The sequence below is a fragment of the Euleptes europaea genome, chromosome 3 (assembly GCF_029931775.1).
Source record: "Euleptes europaea isolate rEulEur1 chromosome 3, rEulEur1.hap1, whole genome shotgun sequence".
Taxonomy (NCBI): Eukaryota; Metazoa; Chordata; class Lepidosauria; order Squamata; family Sphaerodactylidae; genus Euleptes; species Euleptes europaea.
In genome coordinates this window covers 39,576,066-39,600,293 of record NC_079314.1, presented here as the reverse complement: position 1 = coordinate 39,600,293, position 24,228 = coordinate 39,576,066, and the positions used below count along the sequence as shown (strand labels likewise).

The 24,228-nt window shown below is 43.9% G+C and overlaps 1 protein-coding gene across 1 annotated transcript in view; it reads left to right on the top strand.

The window, feature by feature from the left end:
* Positions 1-24,228, top strand: part of SEMA3D (semaphorin 3D) — a 111,044-nt gene that overhangs the window by 9,628 nt on the left and 77,188 nt on the right. The window contains exons 2-5 of the mRNA XM_056846855.1: positions 3,740-3,900; positions 12,165-12,227; positions 13,433-13,552; positions 16,191-16,284. Coding sequence (XP_056702833.1) covers positions 3,740-3,900; positions 12,165-12,227; positions 13,433-13,552; positions 16,191-16,284 — 438 coding nt within the window. The remainder of the gene's footprint in view (positions 1-3,739; positions 3,901-12,164; positions 12,228-13,432; positions 13,553-16,190; positions 16,285-24,228) is intronic.

Genomic DNA, 24,228 nt, shown 5'->3' with positions numbered 1-24,228 from the left:
CACAATCTTTGCTCATATTTGGCCCACTTATTTTTGAGAGCCACCATGGTATATTGGTTAAGAGCAGTGGACTCTTATCTGGTGAACCAGGTTGGTTTCCCCACTCCTCCACATGAAGCCTGCACAGCAGTAATGCCAGAGCTCTTTCAAGATTTGGGGGTCTCATAGAAATTCAGATAGGAACACTGGGCCTGCACAGCTTGGCACTGCAAGTATCAGGCCAACGAGGAGTGTCCTTGCCTGCCCCTTTGGCAGGAGTGGACTGGGAGGTTAAAATGGCCCTGGAGCAAAGCAAGCTGAATGGCCTTTCTTGCCCTACAATCCTGGCCACTCAGCTGAGTGGCACCAGCAGGGACACTGGCTCACCAGTAGCTTTGTCCTGCAAGCTGACAGCAGTGAGTGAGGAAGAAATTGGTCAGCTGGCACTAATCATCATTGCTGCAGAAGGGTCTAAACCAAGTGCCCCCCACCAAGGCTGTGGAAGAGCTGCTGAGGCTTGGCTCTGCTTGCTCCTTGCTGCCAGTGGTACTCTAGGGTAGCTGCCACCAGGACATTTCTCTGTAAGTCATAGGGCCAGTCCACCCTTGCCCTTTGGAAGCAAGCTGGTAGGGGCAAGAGGAAAGTGGACGAAGAAGAAGAAAAGAAGAGTTGGATTTTATAACCTGCTTTTCTCTACCTTAAGGAGTCTCAGAGTGGCTTACAATTGCCTCCCCTTCCTCTCCCCACAACAGTTACCTTGTGAGGTAGGTGGGGCTGAGAGAGTTCGGAGTGAAGCGTGACTCACCCAAGGTCACCCAGTTTCCCCAGAAACCTCAACTGCAGAGCCATCTAGTGTGCATTTGAGTGGGATGTTGCCGATGCCACAAGCTCTATATGAGGGTGATGTAGCGGCACCTCTGTGTAGTAGGAAATGGGCACTATGTCCAGGGAGGGCCAAATAGGAAATTGATCAGGTCAGCTCTTCACCTCCTGGTGGAACTGCAAATTTCTCTTTTTGCGCATTGTTAATTTCCGACAGCTAGTTTAGGGAGTTGATGGCTGGTGTGAGGTGTGTAATATCAGAAACCATCCAGGTGCCATGAGCCTTTAAAACATGGCCATTGTTCAAAATATTTGAACTGTTATCATCTTAATATCTGCAGAACAAATTTGATAGGTGAACACATGAAGCTGCCTTATACTGAATCAGATCCTTGGTCCATCAAAGTCAGCATTGTCTACTCAGACCAGCAGCGGCTCTCCAGGGTCTCAGGCAGGGGCCTTTCACATCACCTACCTGCCTAGTCCCTTTAATTGGAGATGCCAGGGATTGAACTTGGGACCTTCTGCATGCCAAGCAGATGCTCTACCACTGAGCCATGGTAAAGAGAGACAATCTGTGGGTTCCCCCATATGCTACATATGCTGCTTGTCTTTGGTTGGCAGTGAACATGTAATCTGTTCAAACAAGCAGTGAAAGGTGGGAGGAAGAAACTCATCCAAAATCTCAGCAGCATTTTCTGTGTGCTGATGTGCTTGATCTTGTCCTTCCATGGTTGTTGAAGTTTGTTCAGTGGTTTTGAGTTTCCTTCTCACACCTTACATTGATCACATCACTAGACACCCAAAGTGACCTGTATCATGCAAGGGTAATAAAAATGAATGAGATGCAGATTGAGTTTAGTACTCTAGCAATGTTTGATGACCTTGCCCCCTTATGAAAGTATGGAATGGCCTTTCTTTATCAAACAAGCTACATCTAATTCAGCATTCTACTTATACCAGCAGTAGCCATCGGGTGTATCTAGAAAGCTCACATGGGTGGCTCAAAGGAGATAAATGTTCACTGTTGTTTGTCTCCCAAACATCTATTACTTAGATGTATAGTGCATCTAAACATGGAGGTTCTGTGATGTCCATTCGGAACACATGTTATCATCATGTCTGTGTGGCTGAGGCCCATTTTTTCCTTTGGTCCTAACTTCACATTAGGGTAGCCTGAGCACAAGGAAACAAATCTTCCTTCTGCTGACCCTCACTCCAAAAAGATCTAAACTTCCAATGACTGGGTAGCCAAAACTCCAGAAAGATAATCCAAAGAAGAGCTGCAGGGTTGGATCTGGTTGAGCACAGGGGCATGAGCATAAGTGGAGCACATGGAGTATGAAACCAAATATTTCTTTTTTTCTGGCTGTGAGAAAGGAAGGGAATCCAAGTGAGTTGACAGGTTTGCTCCATGACTGGCAGAAGGTGACGAGGAGGAAGTTCTCAGGTCTGGGGAATGTCTCTCAATAAGGAATGGAAAGGGGGTTTGGGGGCAGGAAGGAGGTGTGAAGGCAGACTTGCTATTACATCACTAACTTTTCCTTGCTGAGTTTTCAAGCTAACCGAGAGTTCAAGCGCTTTTCAACTGTCAATGAAGTCTGTTTGCTTAAAGTTACTTTCATCTTGGACAGTCCATTGAAACTGTTACAGAAAAGTTAGATTAATTTATTTTTAATAGAGGTTAAGAGTTGAGATTGGCCTTCTTGTCTTGCTGTATCACAGAATCATAGAGTTGGAAGGGTACACCAGGGTCATCTAGTTCAATCCCCTGCACAATGCAGGCATTTCACAACTACCTCCCCTAGATGTAGCTCTTATCAGATGTAACTCATATGCACTGGCTGATTGGATTATTTGCACTTGTGTTGATTATCTCATATGTTAAGAACCAATCACTTATCTAGACAATAATCACATTATTATGATAGAACAGATTTAGAAAAAATAAGATTGATAATTTTCTATAAATATGCACTACTATGACAAGCAAGACGACTAGGTGAGATTTCTGAGTGTGTAACTTGGTTTTTTTTATAACCCCTAAAAGCCATGAGAGAAAAAGATAAAACCTGTTTTGTTTTTAAACTATTACCTTCTACAATTTGATTAAGCAATGCTAGGAACTTTGATACTTTTAGCATTTATTCTTAGAGTAATTGTAGGGTTAACTTTTACATGCCTATATTTTCTATTGTCTTGCATAATAAAGGGAATGATTTCTTTTCTTAATAAAAGATAAAAGCCTCTACAGGGTTTTGGTCTGGTTTGCTGGTTATTGTTCAAAGAACCGAACACACCCCTTTCTCATTTGTATCAGATGTAAAGGTTGGTCATCATCCTTTAATAGATAAATACTGGAGAACTCTGCTGCTAAATGGTTTGCATAGGCAAAGCCTTTTGAAATTGTTTAGTCCAGATTCATGAATTGGATGCAGGAGGGGAATTTCTCATTAAAAACCATCTGAACAAGGTCTCCATATCTCGTGGTAGTAAATTCCATTGTGAAGAGAGACTTCCATAACTTACAGCAAACCATTTTTATTGAGTGACCCGAAGTTGTAATAGCCAGGGAGGGATGTTTTCCCTTTCTTTTCATGTTTTATATACTGCACATAATTAATTGGGTAAACTTCTGACATATTCACCCCATCATGTTTTTGCCTAAAATCCAAACTGCTCCCACTTTTCATTGTAAGAAATGTGTAGTACCCCCTTGCAACCTAGGATTAAATGGGAGGGGGGAACCTGGTGTTTGAATATCATAAAAATTGCACTGTGCTTAACCCTCCCCACCCCCAATCCTCTACCAAGAAATATTGTACTCTCCACTTATCCTTACCTGCAGAGATCACGCAGGGTGCATAAATTTGTAGAAGACATCAGTGAGCCATGTGTATACATTTTTATTATAAGGATATTCTTCTTTCTCCATCAGACTTGCTGCTGTCCAACAGCTGTGTTCCATTCCTGGGTTCAACTGAGGGACTGGATTTTCGAACTCTGCTGCTGGATGAGGAGAGGGGTCGGCTGCTGCTCGGCAGTAAAGACCACATTTTCCTGCTCAGCTTGGTTGATGTAAACAAGAATGTAAAAAAGGTCAGTTTCTATATTTTTGTACAGTTTGTCTGATAAATGCATTGTTAACCCTTTTGCATCCCTACCTCATGGACTGAAGAGAAAACAAAAAGTTAAGAACAAAAGGATTTATAGGGATGTTCTAAGCAGAATTACACTCCAGTGGGCCCATTGACTTCAATGAGCTTAAAGGGGTGTAACTCCATATAGGATCACAGTGTTAGTTAATAACTTCACTGGCACCTTTCCACCTTCAATTTAAACCCATTATTGCAAGTCCTCTCCTCTCCTGCCAACAGGAACAGCTCCCTGCCCTCCTCTAAGTGACAGCCCTTCATATACTTAAAAAGAGCAATTGTGTCCCCCCTCACCTCCTCATCTCCAGATTAAACATTCCCAATTCCCTCAGCCTTTCCTCATAGGGTTTGGTCTCCAGGCCCCTAATCATCCTTGTCACTCTCCTCTGTACCTGCTCCATTCTGTCCACATCTTTTTGACCCCTCGCACCCTCATCCAGATCATTTATAAAAATATTGAAAAGTCCTGGGTCCAGAACTGAACCCTGTGGCACCCCACTGTACACCTCTCTCCATTCAGATGAAATGCCATTGACAACTACTCTTTGAGTACTTGAGTACTTTGAGTTCCCTATCCACCTAACTATCATAGGGTCCAATCCACAGTCCTTTAGTTTACCCATGAGAACATCATGAGGAACCCTGTCAAAAGCCGTACTAAAATCCAAGTAAACAACATCAACCACATTCCCTCAATCCAGTAAGCTCGTCACTTGATCAAAGAAGGGAATGAGGTTGGTCTGGCAGGACCTGTTGGGGACAAATCCATGCTGGCTTCCCCGGATCACCAAGTTGTCCTTCAGATGCTTCACTGTTCAGATTTTGTGTTCCTGGAGCATCTTTGTTTCTTCATAATTTTTTTTTTAATAAGGCAGGGGGAAAATGGTTTCCTTTTGTAGTAGTGAATTTTAAAAAGTCCTATTTTTCTGCATAACTGGGGAGTCTCCTCAGTTTGTGGAGACCCTGACCTTGTATCTGAGTGGCCTCGGTTTGCTGCTTCCACACCTGGCAGAGAGGGGGTCAACCCCTCCTTGACTCTTTGATGCATCCTGCTAAAGTTACTCAAGGGGCACATCAGTTTCTCTCCTTCAGGTTTTTCTGCTGCACCAGTGCTCAGGGCCAGATTTAGGTTTGATGAGGCCCTAAGCTATTGAAGGTAATGGGGCCCTTTATATGTCCAGCTGTCCTTTGTCAACAACAAATTGTCGCTGTTTTTTGTGTTGAATATATGCTATATGGTAATTTATGGACCTAATAGGTATCTAAAGCCATTTGCACATAACAAAATATGTATTTTATCAAAGTAATTGTTGAACTGAAATACAGTTAAGATAACCAGTGATATTTTAGGGAGCAAACCAGTGATATTTTAGGGAGCAGGCTAGCAGGCGGGGCCCATTACTCACATCATAGGAGCCTACACAACACAAAACACTGTTGCTGTATATAGGCTTTATTTTATTTGTTTTTTATCTTATATTTTGGAAATTTACATCTAGTTTTTTTCCCTTTAAATTTTTTGGGGACCCCCAAGAGAGGGGGCCCCTAAGCTATAGCTTGTTTAGCTTATACGTAAATCCAGCACTGCCAGTGCTCACCATATTTTTCACCACTGGTGAACAAACACTTGTGTGCATCCTCTAACCAACCTTTGCAGTCCCCCTTCGCTGTGGCTGGTGACTCACAGGGATACAGGACACTTTTTGTTTACAGCTTTTCAGCAGCGCCTGACTCCTTCTGATAAGCTTCTCTCGGAGGCTCGTCACAGGACATGAGTATCAGGAGCAGTGTCTTTTAAGTGCAAAGTGTGCTGACTAGTCTAAGCGACTGGACCTTCAGTGGGATCTCAGTGGGATCAGGGGTCCTTTGGAACCCGGTGTACTTGCTTTATGTGCCTTCGTGTGGATTTATTGAATGTTGGTTCAGCAGGCCTTGTCGCTTGTCTGTCTTTCTCTGTAATTGCTTTTTGTAGTGGCACCCCTGAACGTAACATATGTGCCAGTCCCGCTGATTTTGTGTATATCAAATGCACTTAAAAGGCGTCTGTGCTTGCAAGGTACTCCCCAGTAGCAAATAAGTGTTGGAATGTGGTGTTTGTGCTGTGCTGTGTTTAGACTGTCTGTGGTTTGCGTTGGCTGGGTGCCACCCTCCTCTGCTCCAGCCTTTCCTCTGTGTCAGGAAACCATACAAGTTGGGGTCTACCAGGAGCTGAAGCCTGTCCTTTGTGCTCCTTGGCTTTCAGAGTCATCTGACAAAATGCATTTTGTTACAGGTGTCCGTTAGGGACCAAAGCTGTAATTTTAGAATATTAGACATCTTCCTGCAGCTTATACTAGTATAAACAGTTCGGGGGTGGGGTTGAATACACTTCTCTTTGATGCCGAAGCTGAATGCAGTGTCCCAAAGTGGGAATTAGCCTCTTGAATGACTGTTTTTATTGTCTAAACCCTTTCAAATAAATCTGAATTATGGTGATCATTATAAATCTAGTGGAAATAAGTGTGCGTGCAGAGGTGATTAGTCAACTTGAGCAGCTGCTATAGGAAGGGGTGACCAACTCAATGAATTCTCCAGAGCAGTTAATGGTATGCTATTAATATGCTGAACAATACCAAAATATAAAATATAGAGAGGTGGGTTTATATCAGGGGTGGTTAGAATCCACCCATAATGTGGCTGATGTTGTTTCCAGCTTACCCACAAAATTACTCTCCCCAGTTAATAAGATGACCACCATGATAGAAAAGAGAAAAGTTAGATAAGAAAATTCTTTTTCTATTGTTAATGCCAATAAAGGTACTGTTTACTGTTTACTGATAAGAAAATTCCTTAAGAATCATGTGCGGCAGGGAGGCTAAACACAATTGAAATATTTCTCTTGAAATATGGGTGGTTGCGTATTGTATGGCACTTTTAGACGCCACACTGCTCAGACAGGAGGGTAAGCAAGGATAGCAAACTATTCCAGTTATCACTGTGGAATTACTCGGAAGATCCACCCATGACTGCCTTAATGGATTCGCTATCACGGAGCACCAAAACTTTGACAGACTGCCAACATTCAGGCACTGTGCATGCCTGGAGCCTCAGCTACATCTGGCCAAAGTGATAAATAGATCAAATTCTCAAGAACCTTTTTTGACACAAGCTGTTTTGGTCTCCCACTTGCATATACAGTGATGATAGATCATAAGCTATGGCTCTTTGGAGCATCTTGGTTTTGAAACTTGTGTTTGGGGACTCGAAATAATGTGTTATTAGAGTGCTGTGTAAATTTATTGTTCCCCATGGAAAGGCCTTCCACTTCCTTGTTAAGGCTGTCTTCCTTGTACTTTCCCTAATAATGAATAATCCAGAAATGTTGTTTATACATACAATGATAAAAGCCATATGTTTATACATACAATGTATGTTTATACATACAATGAAAAAATCACAGTGCAAAGCAAAAGAAAAGAGTTCCTTATAATAAGACAGAACAAGAATAAATCAGTATCAAGAGTACTGTGAACATAATGTAGACATACAAAATGCCATGGGCATGTCAAATCATTACAGAATTCCTGAGATGGATTGTTAATGTAGCAACCTACCAATTCAACATGCCAAATGCATATGCTAACCTTTGCAAGTGAAAAAACATAGCACATGAAAACCGAACTCTCTTTGCTGAGTGTATCATGCAGATTACATGGCAAAATAAAACAAAAATCTGGTGACTCCCCCCCCCACCTTAAATTGAAATCTACACTTGAAAGACTCATGATTTAATTCACACCAAGCCTTGACTCCTCCGGTCCACCAACCTGCCCCATTAAAATGCCTCAGTTTGATTTCCCATCACATATCTATTTGATGAAATGGGCTATGACTCACAAAAGCTCATATTGAAATAAATGTTGTAAAAAATAAAATGTTGTTTAATTTTTGTTTTGTATCATTTAGACTAGGTGTCTGAATGAGGAGAAGCTTCCTCAGATCTTTAGACTGCAAATGACACTGGCCAGGTGAACTTGGTCCAGTCACAGGGTGGACCTCTTGTGTTCCCCTCATGTGCTTGTAGTGCGGTGCCCCCTCTCTATTTTGTAGCTGCTTTTTCTCTCTAGAGGAAAATGATTTTGCCCCTTCAAATGCAATTCATGGAGGGTTGCCAGCTACCATTTGCAGGAAAAGAAAAGGTATTTTATTTCTTTTGGACAAGATAAGGTCTTTACAAGTAAAGAGTGCCCTCTGTTCTCCCTTTTCATGGTTTGGCTATAAATCACCATAGTTAAAAGATGTTACACTTAAAGTTGTGCGAGTGTCCCCTTAGGTTTAATGATTACTTGATGTCCTTCCAACTGAAAGATTCTGCATATCCTGGGTTTGGGCCAAGTCAAGTGAGACAGGAATTTTATTATAAGAATCACAGTGGGGTGTTATTCCTCCTTAGACATCATATATGTCTTCTCCTGAATTCCATTACAAAGTAAATGACCTAATCACTCTGCCTAAGTAAATGAACTAATCACTCTGAAAGCTATTTTGCTGAAAGTGGCAAATAGAAATTATAGTTTGTCCTATAAATATATTTTCTGTTCTTATTAGGGTTGCCAGCTCTGGGTTGGGAAATACCTGGAGTTTTTGGAGGTGGAGCTTGAGGAGGGCAGGGTTTGGGGAGGGGAGAGGAGAGGAGAGGCATCATCTGGGTATAATGCCTTAGACTCCACTGTCCAAAGCAGTGTCGTCCAGGCAGTGTCGTTTCGTCCAGGCAGACTGATCTTGGTTGTTTGGAGATCAACTGTAATAGCAGGAGATCTCCAGGTGCCACTTGTCTGCTGGCCACCCTAGTTCTTATTATGTTTAGTTTTTAGGGCTGTTACCTGTTTTTTATATATCTACTGAATAATTTATTTGAGGATTAACTGTTCCGAATTTGCATATGAGTAAAAGCAATAGTTTTGAAGAAAAAAAGCTACTTATAGCCCTATCAGAAGCCCCTGTTGTTGTTGGTGTACCACAGGGTTGCCAAGATCTACTTGGGAAATATGTGGTGATTTGGAGGTAGAGCCTGGAGAGGGCAAGGTTTGAGAAGTGGAGGCACCTTAGCAGAGTATAATGTCATAGAGGCCATCCTCCAAAGCAGCCATTTTCTTCAGCAGAACTGATCTTTGTAGTCTGTAGATAAGTTGTAATTCCAGGAGATATCCAGCTCCTACCTGGAGGTTGGCAACCCTATGGTGCAGCCAGGCAACACAGCATAGGAGCTGCCATTCCACATTCCATGGCTGTTTTGCTGGTAAAGCTAAAGGTAGTCCCCTAATCAAGCACTGGGTGATTGCTGGCCCATGGGGTGACGTCACATCACAATGTTTACTAAGTAGACTTTGTCTATGGGGTGGTTCGTAATTGCCTTCCCCAGTCATCTAAACTTTATCCCCAACAAGCTGGGTACTCATTTCACCAACCTTGGAAGGATGGAAGGCTGAGTCAACCTTGAGCCGGCTACCTGAAACCGACTTCCCTAGGGGATTGAATTCAGTTCGTGAGCAGAGCTTTGACTGCAGTACTGCAGCTTACCTCTCTGCGCCACGGGGCTCCTAATGCTCCGCTCTGTGTGTGTGTGTGTGTGTGGGGGGGATAATCACCAAAATCATGTCTCAGCAAGCTGCAGACAGCCCCTTTGAGCACTGGTGTCCTGATCCAAACTGGACACTGCAACTTGCACCTGACACAGCGTGCGGACCCCAGACCTGACCTTGTGCTGTGAAGACGCATTCCCTCCTGTATGAAAGAGGGATGCCCTTTCAAGATGGAAACTTCTATCCACAGTTTTTTAAAATAAGTACTTCTACTTTGGAAAAAAAGATCTTTAATAAGAAGGTTTTAATTCATCTAACGGATTAGATCGACTAGCTCTAATTGACCTAATACTGGACAATCCTGTCTTTGTTTAGAAGTAAGTTGCATAGTTAGCCTTTCTTCCCTGTTAGCATTCGCAGATTTGCAGCCTAGATGTTGCACTCCTTTTTAAAATTAATAGTATATTCCCTATATCAGAACCACCTACTAAATGTGTCTCATGTTCCTACTGAGAATTGCCTTTGTTCTTCACTGACCGAGGACCTCATGACCAGCCCTTCTAATATATTACTTTAATCAGAAATAAATTAATGGCTCCAGTTTAAAATAATGTTGAATCTGTATTGTGCTTTGTTTTAAGCATGACCCGAATGGTGGATTCTTCATCTTTGCTAATTGAAAACATATTAATATACATATCAAAACTTCATTTTCCCCCAGTTACTAAATTAGATACAATCATAGTTTTAAGATCAAAGATGCATGATATAAAAGTCACAAAACTAGAAGGAAACTTTGGCCTTTGGATTTTTAATATAGATTTATTGTAAGAAAAATAATCAAGGTTAAAGCCTGGGTGAACTTCTTTAAACCTACACACTTTTTTACGTATACAGAAGGCTCACATGAATCTATGAGACTTGGGATATGATGCAGTTCTCATGGGCAGGACCGAGCCTACACTGTCAGTGCTTTTATTTGAAGGCAGAGCTACACTTTAGGAGAGTCACAGAGTCATAAAATAGGTACTCTTCTTTGTCTACTTGACCAATAGGGGAAAAGAAATTCACAACGCTTGTAAGTCATGACTTGGAATTGTGATCCTAAACATTAAATTGGAAAGGGGGAGACCTCGGAATGGGGATACCAGTTTTGCTGGATCTGCTTGCTTGTCTTAACCTGCATGTGCCTAAATGTCTAGGGAAGGAAGGGGAAAAGCCACATCTTAACCTGTGTGGTGTTCATTCCACAAATGATCTGAAGGCCCTCACAACTTTTTTGCTTTCACTCTGGAAAAGATCCATGGAACTTTTCCTTTCTCAAACAAAATGTAAACATGCCTATTTTAAACTATTGGTATTTTGTTTCTATAAGAATGCAAACAAGGATAGAATACATAGAACAGTAGAAAACAATGCCATACAATACAAACATAAAATAAAACAAAAACAAATTCAGGGTGAACATATGAATTTTTGATAGCATTAAAATAATTTCCCTTTATTATAGAGTATCCTAGCTTCTTAGTAATAGACACTCTTACTTTTTGCTTACTCATTCATTCTTTATGCTGTTAATAACTTTTGCAGTTAGATGGCCATCTGTCAGCAATGCTGATTCTGTGACCTTAGGCAGTTGATGAGAGAGAGGGCATCTTGGCCATCTTCTGGTCACTAGGTGTGGGTGGGGAGGTAGTTGTGAATTTCCTGCATTGTGCAGGGGGTTGGACTTGATGACCCTGGTGGTCCCTTTCAGCTCTATGATTCTATGATTGTATGATAATAATGCTTGCTTTACAAATTATTCAAATAGTTTTAACATTAGTGCTAACTCCAGTTTAAAATTATATCCATCCATTTTCAATTTTGTTTATACAGCATTTTGACAAACATAAGAATAGTACAATTTCCAGTTCTTTTGGAACTCTTCACTGGGTCTTAACTGTCTTAAACTGACTTTTGAGTCACAACACAGCCAAATTACAGCCACTGATTTCCCTTCAGAGTACTAAAGGTCACTGGAGTAGGTACTCAAGGACATATTTTAGAGTCAGATTTGAAACCTGAACACAGATTATATCTATGGTGCATCAGATGTGAGGAATTCACACAAGTATGTTGAGCTATGCTCCTTCTTCAGTTAGAAGAAGAAGAATTGGTTTTTATATCCTGACTTTTTCTACCACTTAAGGAAGAATCAAACCAGCTTACAGTCACCTCCCCTTCCCCTCCCCACAACAGACAGTGAGGTACTTGGGGCTGAGAGAGCTCTAAGAGCTGTGACTAGCCCAATGTCATCCAGCTGGCTTCATGTGGAAAAGGGGGGAAACCTACCCAGTTCACCAGATTAGCATCCACCGCTCATGTGGAAAAGGGGGGAATCAAACCCTGTTCTCCAGATTAGAGTCCACCACTCCAAACCACTACTCTTAACCACTACACCATGCTGGCCCTCCCAAACATTCCTAGGGCAGCTGCAGAAAGGGAGGATGACTCCTGTGAGGCTGCTGCAGACCTTTCCTGCACATGCAGCTGGAGAAAGGGTGGAGGAGTGGTCATGGGTTGGACTCTTTTGGGGGTGAGAGATCCAGTAGGCTGAAATCAAGTGTCTTTTGAGTCTAAAATACCTCTTCTAAATGCATTACAGATATTTTGGCCCACTGCCACGGACAAGGTGGATTTATGTAAACTGGCAGGAAAGGATGCCCATGTAAGTACAATGCATATTTAATTTGGCTTCCACTGGTGCCCATGCTATTAAAATGCATAAGTTTGGTATAATTTTTTAGAGGCTCCCCTCAGTCACAATTGAAAGGCAACAACTTCCACACTGGATTCGAGTCTAGTAGCACCTTAGATACCAACAAGATTCTTGGGGTATGAGCTTTCAAGAGTCGAAGCTCCCTTCATCAGATATCTTTGACTCTTGAAAGCTTATATTGCTGAAGTGGACTGAAAGTGCATTATTCAGTGTGCACAAAAGTGCACTTAGTCACTGTGCAAGTCTGATGTGTATGAAAAGGGGCAGGTAGGGTGGGTGTGTGGCCTTTTATGCATGGCTGTTTCCCTTGCTGTCATTCCTCCGATGACTTCAGATCTTTGTTTTGATTATGCGTGCCCTTTCCGACTGTCAGAGGTCACCTCGCTTTCCCCTGCATTTCCCTGCATTTTCCCGCATTTTCAAATTTGAGATAAAACAGGTCTCTGATGAGTTTGGCTTCTCAGCCTTCTGCTTAGTGGCTTTATTTTTTTAAATTTTTTAATCAGTTTTATTGCTGGCTAGTACACTGAATACTTTGACTGACATATTGTGTTTTGGGCATAGTTTTAGTAATTATTTGAGAGCCACCTTAGATACTTTGACCTGAGAGTATATGGGGCATCTATTTCTTTAAAAACTAAATACAAGGAGATCTCTACCAAACCAATATATTTGCTTTGTAAGCCACCTTAGCTCAGTTTTAAGATAACCATATTTTGAATTAATGGACACACAAACTAATCCAAAGGCACCAATTTTAACAGTGCAATCCTACGCACAGTTGTTCAAGTCTAAGCCCACTGGCTGCAATGGACTTAGACTGGAGAAACTGTGCATAGAATTGCATTATCAGTCACTGGTATTGCCGTGGCAGATGCAAGCCTTCAAACTATACAATGAGTGGCCAGTACCGAGTGTGGGACTGTGTGAATGTTCACAGACACTATGCAACTTGAAGTTTCCTGCTCAGCTGAAACATCTGAGGACCTTTGTGGGAAGCCCAAGGAAGTTTCAAGACTGGTAAATTCCTTTTAGGGGTTCCATATCTCACTAGATACTGAGAACTGTATTTGTGTAGGTGCTGAGTATGCTCTAGGAGTATATTTTGCACATTTATGTATAATGAACAATTTTGTCCTTTCTTTCTTCAATAGAAAGAATGTGCCAACTTCATCAGAGTCCTTCAGTCTTACAACAGAACCCATGTTTATATTTGTGGTACGGGAGCTTTCCACCCGGTCTGTGGCTACATAGAACTTGGAGCGCACAAAGAGGTAATTTAATCCACTCCCAATTTCCAAATGGTGCATGACCAGGAACGGCTCTGGTTTTGCCCAGCATCTGTCATTCCCTTGAAAATGCAGTCTACAGGCAAGTAAAAAATGATCTGACAGCCCTCTATGCAAACAGCAGGACAATGTCAAGTGCACTGCTAGTAGTGTAAAAGCTCATGTTTTCACATTTGGATGAGGGCATATCATACATCAGGGCAGCAGGAAAAGAGGAAGACCCAACAAGAGATGGATTGACTCAATAAAGGAAGCCACAGCCTTCAGTTTGCAAGATCTGAACAAGGCTGTCAAAGATAGGACATTTTGGAGAACTTTTATTCATAGGGTCGCCATGAGTCAGAAGTGACTTGACGACACTTAACACACACACACACACACATCATACATCAGCAAGTATCTTCTCTTGGAGCAATGTGATTAATACAGGGCCACCTTATGAATTGACTAATGGTGTGAAGCACACATTTTAACCCAGATCTTAGAGGATCTTATCCTGCAAGGTATGGTAGAAAGTTAAAAGAAATCCATTAGGTTCATCCCAAGGGGTGGTATGATGCACTAGGTAGTGTGCCAGAAGTGTTGGGGGGGGCAGTTCCAGCTGAGCCATTTTGCTCTCTAGATTGCTTCTTCCTTACTTTGCCTACATTATGTCTGGGGAGGGGACTTACATCTGAGCCTCACTCTGCTGCTCTGCTGAGTCCTTACTCTTAGTTTTGTGTCTTCAAAAGGCTGGATGACCGTTTTACACATTTTAGTAATCTTCAAACTGCATACATGGGAATTTGGGGAGTCTAGAATCTCCTGTTGGGGAAACAAAAACTGCCCATGGTCTTTGTCTCTGTCATGATCTTTTCATGCCTATTCATCAGCCTTTGTGGCCTGCTAACAACCAGCAAACTGTGGAAGGAGATGCATCTGGCTGATGGGAAGGTAGGCTCTGTTATCTGGCTTAAAAATTATGAACATCCTTCTTTCAAAGAGTCGCATACTTTGATATTGCTGGTTTTAAAACTAGAGCCTGCTGCCCATGAAACTTCTGCCAGATTTTCTCTTAAATTCCTTGGACATAGGTTGTTCGTGTCTCCTGGTATACTAAACCCAAAGATACAGGAACACAAGAACTGGTTTTAGTCTGCAGCCAGCCGGATGTCCCATGGGAAGTTCACAAACTAGGCATGCTGGTGAGAAGCATCTCTTGCAGTTGTTGTCAGCATCTAGTACTGGAAGGCATACTGCACTCAAATTTGGAGGATCCATTTAGAGATGATGGCTAACAGTCACCATCTGTAATAGCCTCTCTAGTTCTGGCTTTGTAGGAATGTATGACATTTAATTAGTATTTGTTCATCTGTGGCCAAGTTGGACCTCTGGGTACTTTGCTTAACCCAATTCAGGGCTGGTAGATCTAGGAAGTAACATTTTAAGAAGTGTAACATAAACATGTTGTTGCTGCTGTGTCTGCCGCTGCATAGCTATGTGGGGGAAAAATAGGACTGGGCATGTAGGGGACAGTCATTTATCTCCTTGCAATTCGAAAAGCACATTAATGGGTTTCCTGCTTGCCTCTTGCACAGCCCAATTCACACCAGCCCTCTCTTCACATGGTCATGCCCCTGTGCATACAATCACATGGGGCAGTTTGTCACTTTGAGTTACAGCAGAATTGGCATATGCACCGATTCTGAGCCCAGTCCCCTCCAACAGCCAGATTCTCAAATTGTGTGTTGGTTTTCCATAACAGCATTGTTAGAGTGAGGCTGGACGCAGTATAAAGTGGATTCAAGCCAGCAGGTGCCTTAACCATTGGGTGGGTGTAGCTTTGCCCCATCCTTCATGGACGTTGCCTCTCCTGGACTTCTCTCTTCTCCTGCTTCCGCCTCCTCAATTAGCAAAGTGCCTGATGACCTCAGGAGCTGTAATCCTATATGGAATAGGAGCTTATGCCTGAAGACAATGGTCCCTTTCTTTCCCATTTTTGGAGCCCTGCACAAAGTCAGAGGATTGAGCTCATCATGCCCCCCCCATCTGCTGCACCTTGCTAAGTAAGAAGAACAGGTGATCCTCTCATTTCTGAAGCTTGAGGTGCTCTGTTAACTTTACCTAACTGAAGAAGGGAGCAGACAAGCAAACCAGGGGCCAAGTCCAGATGCAGGTTGCTGAGGTGTGCATTGTTCAGCTCCATTGCAAAGCTGGGAGGAATAACAGAGAGGTCATCTGATCTATCCTTAGCCATGGACTCCAGAGAGACTGGCAAATTCCAGTGCTGCTAATGTGAGATCACAGGTAGCCCCTGTGCCGGAAAGGCACAAAGTCACTCCTGAGCAACCCCACTGCAATGCAACTTGTCGGGGTCCCCCCCCCCCCCCACGCTGACTTCTGGGGTGCAAAATTGCCTTGAATGGAATCTCATCAGTCCAGCCAACTTGTGGGTTTGTTTATTAATGAGGTCAATGCAACTCTGCATGTGAAAGGTAAACGTAGAACATCTCTGGAAAGCTGCAAAGCAGACCTTGAGACTTGTCAGTCAATCCACCTCCATTACACACCTGTACCTTTTGTGTCTGAAACTGATGTCTCTGGGCTGTTCCACCAAACTACTGACTATCGCCTCTCTACACAGGAAGTGGTATTCAGACTGGATGCTCTCAGCATGGAATCTGGCAGACTGAAATGTCCCTTTGATCCCCAACAGCCCTTTGCATCCGTCATGGCAGGTGAGATGTCAGTACTTTTGCAACATGGAACACGTAATTTAAAAGCTCATGTGATGTATTGTATAAGACACAGGTCAGCAAACCGCGGCTCACGAGCCGCATGGGGCTCTTTGGCTCCTTGCGTGTGGCTCTCGCACAAACGACCCGACACGTGGCCAGAGGGCGGGGGGATCTAGGAAGGGAGCTGGGGAGGGGCCCCGGTGGGGTGCAGGGCGGACCCGGGCTGGCGAGTGGCAGCGTCCGCCTCCCCGGCCACACCACGCCACGTGGCCCCTGGGACTGCAGCGGGCCCCAAGCCGAGGCAGCCGGGAGGCGGCGGAGGGAGAAGGAGGCTGGCGCGGCGCAGTCCCCCACCCTCATTGATCCGCCAGCCGAGTGGAGGCGGCTGCAGGCGGGTGCGTGGCAAGGCATGTTTCCCCCCGCGGGTTCGCGGCGGCCCATGGACTGCGCCACACTGCTGGGAGGGGTGGCACGCACACTGGAGGGTATGGCTGGGGGGGTGCTGTCAGCTGCTGCATGTGCGCGCGGGGATCGTGCCGGCCAGGGCGGGAGGTGGCCGGCAGAAGGTGGTTGGCTGGCAGAGGTGCGTTTAGGTCGGAGAGGGGGGGGGAGGGCTCCTTGGGACCTGGCTGCGGAAGAAATGGGCAGGAGCCGGGGCTCACTGAGCGCCTCCTCTCTGCTTGGCGAGAGTGAATGCGACGCCGTGTTTGCCTGGGACGCCGTGTGGCTCAGTGGTAGAGCATCTGCTTGACATGCAGAAGGTCCCAGGTTCATTCCCCAGCATCTCCAGTGAAAGGTCCCCTTTTCCCCCTCCCCCGGCCTTTTCTGGGCTTCCCGGGGCCCGTGCGTGGCCGGAGAGGGAGTGCCGAAGGCTTCTGCCCGGTTGCACCGGGCTGCGGGGCCGCATGTGCGGCCCTGTGTGTGTGTGAGGGGAAAGCACACAGCGGGGCACCAGCCAGTTCTGGGCCACCTAGGCAGGCCCCGATGGTGCCCCGCCGCTGCTGTGCCCCACCACCTCTGGGAGGCACCCGGCGGAGCTGAGCCGCCACTTGTCCACCACCACCACCACATTCTGGCAGGCACCCAAAATGGAGGGAGGGCTGATAAAATGGCAAACTTAAGTGGAGGAGTGAGAGGATTTGGGGATCATGATGCACACCTATTCTCTCCAGGATCAGAGGAACATGCCTATTATATTGGGTGCTGTAAAACACAGGCAGGATGGTGCTGCTGCAGTCGTCTTGTTTGTGGGCTTCCTAGAGGCCCCTGGTTGGCCACTGTGTGAACAGACTGATGGACTTGATGGGCCTTGGTCTGATCCAGCAGGGCTTTTCTTATGTTGTAACGGCCTTCATCTGTTTGAATTTCACAGCCGAGTTGTCCCCACCCTTCCCCCAAATTGTATCTGTTGCACTTTGCAAATTTGAGAGATTGTCCGTGGCCCAGGATTTTGCTAATATACGGCCTGGTGTTTGAGTGACTGTACTGACCATCATAGAGTTCTTAATTATTAGATTTGGGGAAAGCAACCCTTAATCCAGTGTTTTATATACATTAAATTTGCAGAGTTTGTTTTTAGAAGTATTCTTCTTCAAGTAATAAATGTAGCTGCCTTTCATGTGAGAGAGCTGACTTTGTTTCAATTTATGCTACTTAGAACATTAATAGACATTGTGATATCTTGGGGACTAGCTGTGCTCTAGCTGAAATACAAACCTGACTTACCCAAACTTTCCATGGAGATGCAAGGCCATTGTTCACATTAAGTGTTTGTCAGTCATTGTCATGATTTAATTTTATGGATACCTTACTTACAATTTAATTTGAATCAATAAATAAGATCATTATTAAGTATGATATCAAGTTTTATTCAGTGTACCTATAGTTTAATTAAGAGTTAAAACTTTAATTAAAGTTTATTAAGTTAATAAACAGTGTACCTACCTATATAGTTTAAGTTTAGGAAATTTGGCTCTTAAAAGAAATCTCAATCGTTGTACTGTTGATATTTGGCTCTTTTGACTAATGAGTTTGCCGACTCCTGGTATAAGAGAATGGGCAACTCATTGGGGAGTCTCTGGTTTGGGATTTTACTGGGCCCTGGACTTACTCAGTGGCCTTTTGCAAGCCTCTGTCTTGGCCTCAACTGCCCCATCTAGAATATGGGAGTTACAATGTTGATGTACTATGTATGCAATAAGTATACGCTCAAACTAGAATATGGATTTATAATCTATATACCTAATAGCCACATGTGGGCCCATCTGCTGACTGAACCCACATGGAGAGATTTTTCTCCAAACTTGGGGGACTTCCCAGGTTTGCAGAAAAATATGAAAAGGTGTGACAGACAAGGGGGGGGGGAGAGTAAGAAAGAGAGAGACACTGAGAGAAGTGTGGGGAGAGGGGAGGAATCAAAGGTGGGGGGAATGGGATGGCCATTCTCACGAGTTTCTTGCTGGTGCCCACTTGTCTATATACTAATAGCGAAGTTGGCCAAATCTGAGAATACTGGTGACCGGAGATGTGAATGGGCAAGACAGTTTCTACAAACCTGAACAGTGCCCCTGGTTTGCGGAAAAATCTGAAATCTAAAAAACAAAACAAAAAACCACACACACACACAATGGTTTTTTTTAAAAAAACCAAAATGATCAAAGGAGTGCCCATAGCTTTTAAAAATGGATTCCCTCAGTGGCTATTGCTAGGCAACCACAGCATTCCAGGCTTCAGTTTCTGTGAGTAAAAGTCAGGGGGTGGGGGAGGATCCTTTCCAGGGCTGTTTTGGCCTCTGTGGGAGGACTCATTGGGGTCAGGTCTGGCAGCAACCTCTGAGTGACTTGATACTACCCAACTTGCATGCTTCAGCTGCAGCTGGCTGCTTGCTACTGTTCAACAGCAGTTGCCCAAAGACAGCCAGTGTGGTGTAATGATTAGCACTTCAGAGTAGGGTCTGGGACACCCTGCTTCAAATCCCCATCTTGCTGTGGAAGCTAGGGTTGCTGGCGGGGGAGGGGGTGGGTGTCTTACCAGCTGCAAATTGAGGCCTAAAAGTGACATCATCACACCCAGAAGTGATGTCATCACATTGCTGATGATATGGGAGATGCTCTGGTATTTGGGCAAAACTCTATGGTAGAAACAACATCTACTATAGAGGTTTTGCCCAAATACCAGATAATCTCCCACATCATCGGCAACGATTTGCAGCTGGTAAGTCCCCCGTCAGCTGGCTGAATGGTGCTGGGGAAGGGGGCCTGAAGTGGGGGATACATCGCCTAGTGGCAGGGACATTTCAACCCCAGTGGAAGCTCACAGGTTTTAAAGCTTGGTCAGAAATGCTATATTTTGTATTTTGAATAATTTTACTTTATGGTGTACATTTTAACGATTTGTACCACTGAGGAGGGTCTATTGGCCAAAATGCATTTGGTTTTAATGTTTATTTTATGCCTTCAAGTTTCATCTTGCATGATAATCCTTCTAAGGGCATAGCTCAGTGATAGAGCTCATGAATTGTATCCAGGAAGTCCCATCTCCAGTTAAAGAATGACAGGTAGGAAGGCTGGGAAAGACCAGTGCACAGAATGGTTTGATTCAACACAAAGCAGCTTCCTTTGCAGAGCTGTTGTTGGATGAGTCTTGCTCATGACCCTGTGAATGGTTTTCCCCTAAATGAATTCCTGAGAGCGCAAAGCTAAGCATGTCTACTCAGGAGCCTATTCAGGCATGTTCATTGGGGCTTACTCCCAGAAAAGTGTTCTTTTCTAGAGGATTGTGCTCTAAGTGGCTTCTGAAGCCTAATATTAAACACACTTCCTTGGAAGAAAGCACCATGCATTAAAAAGGGACTTGATGGGCCTTTAGAATTACAGCTGAACATACTGTACAGTATCGTTCCATCTTTTCCCTGTCTTTCAGAGCAATGTTAAGCATATTTAATTAAGAAAATAATTCCTGGTGAAACGAATGGGGTCATTCCTAGTAAAGGTTTCTAGAATAGAAGCCCTGAAATAAAACTTGGTGGTGTCCAACCCCTGCTGTCATAGAAGACTAATCTCTTCATCTCGGCACAGACAAGAGGTGCTTTAGGCATGGGGTCTTGTTCCTTAGCTGCAGCCCATTTTCATTCATCTTGGCCCTTTGAGCTGTAGCCCTTGTAGAAGATAAGAGGGATGCACCGTGACTTTTTTCATTTGGGGTAGAGGAGAGGTTGCATTTATTTCTTTGAAGGATTGGTCACAGTGTGTTTATAAAAAGAATATGACTAATGTTCAGCTTTTCTTCTCAGATAATGAGATTGATGGTTTCTATAAGACTGGACCTGCCCAAAGTTGAAGGCTGATATTATTAGAACAGGGGCTGTCTGTCTCAGTTTATTCTGGCTCTCTGAAATGCCCGTAAGGCATTCTTGAAAGAATTCACGGAAGATTCTCCTGTTCCCTTTTATTATTTGAGACAAAGGCAATGATTTATTACCATGTTTAGTAATTCTCTGAAATGTCAGGAGAGGAGGATGCTGCAATGGCTGAATTAGTGTGGAAGCAAACCAAATGCTGAATCTGCTGTATTATGGCCTGGTTTGGGGGGCATTCGGTCTGGGTCTGGGTTCACTATTCAAAGAGCTCACTAGCTTATGAATGCTCAAGCCTCGGAGCCTCCTTCAGGCCTGGAAGGGTAGAAAGGTGTGCAAAATGGTGAGAGTCTTGGATTAGAACTAGGGAATCCTGGATTCAAATTTCTACCCACCATGAAACTCACTCGATGATCTTGAGCCAAGATGAATGACCCTTAAAAAGGATTTGAGTGCTGGTTCTCGCACAAAAGCTGCCCGCTTTTTCCTGCTCTGTCTCATTTCTCACTGATGGTACTGTGATATAAGATCGCATGAACAAACATCATTGTGAATTGTGACAAAGGAGGACCAGGCTGAACTCTTGTATGGCTGAGGGGATGGGTGTTTGTTTTGTTTCTGGCACAGTCACAGAGTCCCCCACACTTGCATTGTAATTGATTGTCTACATATCTATTCACAGTCTTCCTCTAAATCACAACACAACCTCACTGATCCCAAAGGATCTGGACGAATCTTGAAAGCTGCCCAGAGGAGCAGCCAGATAACCAGAATGGAGAGACACAAATTAGTGAGTGAACAGAAAAGAGAGCATAGAAAAGCAAGGATGGGCAAAGGCCTGGTAAGGGTAGAGACTGAATTGCAGATACTGTTGCTCACAAAGTAACAGAAAGGCCTCTCATTAAGAAGTGAAAGCTGCTGGGCTGCTCTTCTAAAAGGTAAAGGTCCCCTGTGCAATCACCGGGTCATTCCTGACCCATGGGGTGATGTCACATTCCGACGTTTACTAGGCAGACTTTGTTTATGGGGTGGTTTGCCAGTGCCTTCCCCAGTCATCTTCCCTTTACCCCCAGCAAGCTGGGTCCTCATTTTACCGACCTCGGAAGGATGGAAGGCTGAGTCAACCTTGAGCCGGCTACCTGAAACCAACTTCCGTTGGGATCGAACTCAGGTTGTGAGCACAGCTTGGACTGCAGTACTGTAGCTTACCTCTCTGCGCCATGGGGCTCTTTCTTCCTCTTTTAGGTGACTTTTAATTTAGCACAGAAATCAGGCATGTCCTGGATCCATTTGGCCACTGAGCAGGATAATAAAAGTTTGAATCCTGACACCATCTGATTCATTGCTGCGGAGGACAACATTACATGCCATTAATATCTTTGTGCTAATAAGTCAATACTCCCAACCCACACAAGCATCTGCTGCCTTGCATGTTTCAGGAAAGAAACAGAGCAAAGCCTCCAGGGCCTATTGATCATGACTCAATTAACAGTCTGATGTGCAGGCATTTGGATCAATGAGAGTTCATGGTAGCTCTTCATAGGAACTGCTGTTTTGTCCCTCGAAGCCACATAGAAGAGGGGTATCTTGGCATGACAAGCTGCTAATAATTATGTCTGTATTTCCACAGGCAGCCCAGAAGTAGGAAGGCAGGGACACTGCAAAACCAAGAAATGCCACTGTGATTTCTGAAACAATTTTGGCTTCCTTTGAATTTTCTCAGATGTCTAAGGAGCAATTCCAAAATTCACTTTGCTACACTTTTCAATTTTGTGTGACACACATTTTTGCTGTGCTTATCCTCTTTTTTTTCTGGATTTGTCCCCAAAATTAGGCCTTTCTGGATACAAGTTGCAGACTTAATAAGAGAGGTCATTTGAAATTCATTACCACTGGTCCCTTAAGTGTATGCTGCTGGGCTATCGGATTACTTGTTTCAAGAAGCATCTTTTGAAAAAGAACCTGCAATTTTAGAAAGGGAAGTGAAGGCTGCACTGAAAGCAACTTGAAGAAACAAATCACCAGGAGTAGATGGGATAACAGTAGAGCTACGCCAAGCCACAGAAATGGAGTTCATCAAAATCTTAACAAGACAAATTTGGAAAACAACAAATATGGAAAACAAAACAATAGCCCACGGACTGGAAATGGTCAATTTACATTCCAATTCTGAAAAAGGAAACATCAAAGACTATCAGACCATTTCATTAATTTCTCACACAAGTAAAGTGATGCTCAAAATCTTACAATGAAGACTGTTATCATATATGGAACAAGAAATGTCAGATGTTCAAGCTGGGTTCAGAAAAGGAAGGGGCATTACAGATCATATTGCAAATTTATGATGGTTACTGGAGCATATGCAAAAATTCCAGAAGAAAATCAGCTAGTGTTCCATAGATTACAGCAAAGCTTTTGAGTATGTCAGTCATGAAAAGCTATGGATGGTTTTAAAAGAAATGGGTATCCCACAACATCTGATTATTTTGATGCACAACCTATAATCGGGACAAGAGGCTACTGTTAGGACAGAATATGGAGAAACAGAATGGTTTCCTATTGGAAAAGGTGTCAGACAAGGATGTATTTTATTTCCCTGTCTCTTCAATCGATATGCAGAACGTATCTGTGGCACTCCTACTAGCCTCTCTGACGTTCCCAGCGGGTCAATCAGTCTTGTAGGCATTGTGGGTCCCAGTGGATCAACACACAAAATTTTTGTGTATTGTGTGTATTGTGTATTGACAGCGTGAGCAATCAGTTTTGTGTATTGACAGCGTGAGCAGTCAGACCCCCTTTTGTGGGAAAAGGACGGGATCCTCCCAAAGGGTGTCAGCAGGCCTCCGATATGGGTGGGGAGAGTTAAGCAGCACTCCCCCTCAGCCCCTGCAGTTCCTAGCATGTCCTTCTCTCTCTCTGGCATGGACGACACTGGCTGCCCTTCCTCCCTGGCCAGTGCCTTTGCCCCCTTATTATAGGGGAAGTCCCGCCCCTTTCAGCGTCCTTCCCAATCCTCCCCCTCCCAAGGGCATAAAGGGAAGGCCATGCATCCCTGTTGGCTCGGCCCTCCCTCGCCTTCTACTCCCTTCTGCCGGCCTCTTCGAGGCCCAGGGTGTTTACCCCTGGCCTGGCTTCCTGGGCGGGTGGTATCCTTGCAGCCAGATGCTGCCGCATCCTGCTGCCTCCAGTTGGGGAGGATTGAATGGAGAAAGAATGTGGTTGGTTTCATGTCTGAACCAATCTTTTTAAAAGGAAAGGCAACACTTAAATGATGCACAATGAAAACATTACATGTAAATATTGATGGGACCCTTTTGCTCATTCGAAGGCTGCTCTGACAGACTTTATTAAGTATGCCCACACATGCCATTCTTTATGATATTTCATGGTTTCGTGTTTATCTCCTTTGCACAGTCTATGCTGGCCAAGTAGGAAAGAACAGATGTGCAGAAGATCAAAGAACAACCCAAGTGCTGAGGGATCCTTTTCATCAGAAGCTAAAACCAAGATGGGATGTTTCTTTTAGTCCTACTGATAGATCAATCACCGAGCATGTCTGTTAGCAAGTAGATATTACTTACAACATTCAC